This window comes from Bactrocera latifrons, unplaced genomic scaffold (assembly GCF_001853355.1).
Source record: "Bactrocera latifrons isolate USDA-ARS-PBARC rearing strain unplaced genomic scaffold, ASM185335v1 scaffold_13, whole genome shotgun sequence".
Classification (NCBI taxonomy): Eukaryota; Metazoa; Arthropoda; class Insecta; order Diptera; family Tephritidae; genus Bactrocera; species Bactrocera latifrons.
The window spans coordinates 2613987-2618234 of record NW_017534741.1 but is presented as its reverse complement, the minus strand read 5'-3'; the positions used below and the strand labels follow the sequence as shown (position 1 = coordinate 2618234).

The window sequence follows — 4248 nt, the reverse complement described above, 5'->3', positions numbered from 1 at the left end:
GTTGAACACAAACTCATTCAGTGTATGAGTCACGGTTAATTCAGGACGACGCCATAAGGGGTATTTGATGCAAAAAACCGGTCATAAGTGGTTTTACTAAACTTCGCCAAATGGTATTTACGCCGCATGTTTTACTATTTACAATAACCGCTCCAACCTGCGCACCCCTCCCCCGCCCGCTTTTTACCTCGCTCTCGCCACGGATCCAGTCGGAACCCAATCATTGAGTGTAACGCGTGTCTCTATTCTCGGCGTTCTCGATTATTTACATAATCTCCCTTGGTTGATACGGTTGCGTGTGGAGATTTACTTGGAAATTCTTTATTGAATATGGAAGTAAAAGGTATGTACTTATGATTAAGACGTATAACAGTCAATTTATTCTTAAATTTAAGCATTTAAACTTTGCCTTTGCAAGAATGTAGTATTTTTACAAAAAAAGTATAACATTATTGTGTTTGATTAGTTGTCGGGATTTGTCGCGCCAGAGTTCTGATACGGAAATGTAATTTGGACCTTCTTCTATCCAAAACAGAAGTAAAATTGTCCCCCAATCTACCCCATTTTTATAGGTATTTTTTTTTTTAAATGCACGGTGTAATTCTATACAAAATAGGATGTTATATGGTTTTGTTTTTTTTTCACAGATTCTGCAGCAATGGTGAAAAATATCACCCGAATGGAATTATACGATACAAAGGAAAAAAATGGACGAAAAATTCACCTTTCTGGAAGATAGAATTGCTCAGTTGACGTCATGCCCAACAGAGGATAGAAATCTCGTTCTTTGAAGCATTTCTAGACAGATTTCAAACAAAAATGGTCAGACGAGAATACTGTCGAGGAAGAGGATTCTGATGTAATCAGCGAAGTAGATTATCCTGAAGCCGATTAATTATTTTAAAATTATATTATTTTATTTTCACTTATTTTGTTTCTATTCTAATCATGTATTTTTATTAATAAATGCTATATATTGATTCAATATTGTTTTTTATTATATTTAAAGATAATATAGGTCCCTAAATAATTATGACCGGTTTTTTGCATCAAATACCCCTTAGTACGACGGGTAAATACTAAACTGTACTAAAACATATCAGAAGAATTGTCCAATAAAAGTAAYCGATTCTAAAATGATTATTTATCTGAATATTATATTAGACGTATTCGGAGTTCAATTCCAATACTTACATATATATTTATTTTAGAATATAAAATATGGTTTACCATATAAAGGGATAGTATTTCTTGAAATAGTGAAAGGACGAAGTTTCGTAACTYGCCTCGTCACAGCATAGTGTAACGTATGAGTGGGTTACTTTTTATATTTGACAATACTCATCCTCAGAAAGTTTCACGTACAGTAACATAAAATATTCATATCGGTCAGAAAATAGAATAAAATCGGGAACATTTTCGCGCGTTTTTTGTTAACAACTTTTGACGTAGGTCAACTTAGAAACGATGCCTCGACGAACTTAATTTAATTTTTGACGATGAAGCTCCATCAAGGATCAGTTTTTATCGATTGTACATATGGTGATTTCAATAGAGATCGTAGATCAGCAAGGTTGTCCATAATCATTTGTTGTTCCAAAAACTATTGATGCTCATATCATGAGATTGAGACAACTATATGCATTACCGGGACGAGTATATGGTACATTCAATAATGCATGAACTGTAACAAAAAATTGAGACGTTTGATTCCATACAATTTGTTCATTGCTCAAAACAGGCTCGCGTCGATTTTTGTTTGAAAGAAATGTTAACAAATACTATAGCAGTGCTTCGAAACATGTCCATGACAACATGACAGGTAATGAATTCTAGACTTCCGCGCATGAGACCGAAGGTGGGGGTGTTTCAATATTAGCCGAATGGACTACTCTTTTGAACACTGAACCTTTGATTTGATGAGTAATGCACTGAATTTCTCTCACTTGGCACCGAATGACTTCTCTTGTTTTGGAGATAGCTTAATCCGAGTGGCAAAAGTGCTTCGACAATTGTCGACAATATTATGAAAAACAATAAAATGATTGTAGTATATCGATCGATGAACAAAAGAATTGACTCATAATATGAAACGGTTCTTAAAGTAAATTTCCGGACTAGAATTCAATGCGCGTAGCGATTCACATTTAACGCTTTCAATTGTCTAAAAACTGTTTCCCCGGAGCGACGTTGCCTTATTGTGGTCAAAAACCAAGCCTGTTTAAACGAATAGTTTTGCATAAACGGAGCATAACACTCAAACAGTATTCCTTGTTGATAATTTAGTCGATCGGAATGAATTCGGATTGCATCATACCTCGAWAATCAAAGTAAACTGTCAACATAACCTTAATTTTTGACCTGCTTTGACTTGGTTTTTCGGCCTGGGCTCACCTTTGCTACGAAATTCGGCACATTGATCGTCTATTTCCGGGTCGTAAGACCAGATCCAAGACTCATCGTCAGTAATAATACGTTTCTTGTCATTCTGGTGGTCTAAAAGCTTTGTTTCACATACGTTAACGCTGTTTTCCGGAAAACGGAATGAATTTGGAACCAATCGTGCGTTCACTTTTCTTAGAACCAAATTATCTTTCAAAATGCTTTTCACTTTCGATATTCCAACATTACCAGTAAGATCTATGACTGTTAATCTTCGATTCTAAAGTACCAATTCCTATATTTTATTGACATATGATTCATCAGTTGATGCTGATGGCCGTCCTGAAGATTGTTCGTCTTCAATGTGTTCTCGATCGTCTTTGAATAATTTGTACCAATCAAAAACACTTGCKCGCGGCAAACAATTTTCACTAAAGTCCTTTTCCAACACTCTGTACATTTCGGCAACAGAAATTTGATACTGGGCACAAAATTTAATGGAATAATTTCACTCAGCGTAAAAGTCGCCGAATGCATTTCATATATTTCAGAAAGACAAGCGTATAATGATTATTTTAATGTGGCATTTGGCTCAGATATCACTGATAGTCATACCAATATAAAAAAAAAAATATTTCAACGAATGAGTGAAAAGTCTTACTACTTTTTTCCCACAGTATAAAATTAGTTTTTGGTCTTTAATCGCAAAATATAAAAGGCAACCCTCGTGCACAATACCTGTCTCTTATACACATCTAGATGTGTATAAGAGACAGGTATATGGCTTGTTTAAAGCATTTAGAAAAGTAAAATAAAAAAACAAAAAATATAATATATTTATAAACTTACCACTTCGCGCCGACACCAATTGATTATCCACCGTAAGCGCAGCAGAGAGCCCAGCAAAAATTATGTGCAGCAGCAAAATTAATTTCTTTTGCGTGTATATTATTGGCATTAAACTATTTCTGATTTTGTATCGAGACATTTTATTTTTGCAATTTTATGAATTTATGAGATTTTCGTAAATTTTTTGAAATTTTTCAGTTGTTTTTTATTATATTTTATCGTAAACTTTCACTAAGCCTTAGCTCGTTGCTTATAAATATTTAATGCAGCTTCGCTCACGTTGTCATTAAATTTTTTTACAAATCACATCAATCAGTTTTTATTAATTTATGCGCAACAAGTGAATATTTGTTTATATAATTTTTGATAGTCGATTTGGTTTTCTTTTCTTTTTTTTCAATTTTGCATTTTTGAGACACGCAACGGTATTCGCACGCTATTTTCTACACTTTTTCTCAAATATTTATCGAATATTTTAAGTGCGTTTTTATTTGCTGATTTTCAATTTTTATAGGCGAATAGAAAGAAGCGGCCGCTTTTACCGAAATTCGCGGCACAACTGAGGCATCAAGTCAAGTGTGTGAAAGGAAGACACAAAAGAATCACTGGCACTTCTTTCTAAGTTGCGGCGCCGCCACTAATGATCACCATGATAATAATGACGCTGAGTATTTTGCTTAAGATGCTCCAACACCAATATGTTGTTTTTGCTATTATTGCTGTTACTCTTTCGATTGCTATTTGTGCTTAGGCGCAATTGGCGTTGACGATTTCTTCTCGGTCGCTCAGGTGCTGAAGACAACGGGCTGCGCATGCGCGCATGCGTCTTCGCTCATGAGTTGTTGTTGTCGATTATTTACTTGCTTGCTTTCTTTCTAACTTTTTACACACGAAGACACTCTTCTGCTTTTTGCGCGCTAAGCGATCTTTTACTACTCTTCTGTGTCCCACCGGCTTTTTGTTGCTCAGCGCTGTCGGCGGCTGTCGTTGGACCCTAACGAAATTTCACTAATTGCC

The 4248-nt window shown here is 35.2% G+C and overlaps 1 protein-coding gene across 1 annotated transcript in view; it reads right to left on the bottom strand.

The window, feature by feature from the left end:
• Positions 1 to 3473, bottom strand: part of LOC108979008 — a 36790-nt gene extending 33317 nt beyond the window's left edge. Inside the window, exon 1 of the mRNA XM_018949570.1 lies at positions 3232 to 3473. Within this exon, the coding sequence (XP_018805115.1) occupies positions 3232 to 3370 (139 nt within the window). The 5' untranslated portion in view covers positions 3371 to 3473. The remainder of the gene's footprint in view (positions 1 to 3231) is intronic.
• Between the last annotated feature and the right edge of the window lie 775 nt (positions 3474 to 4248).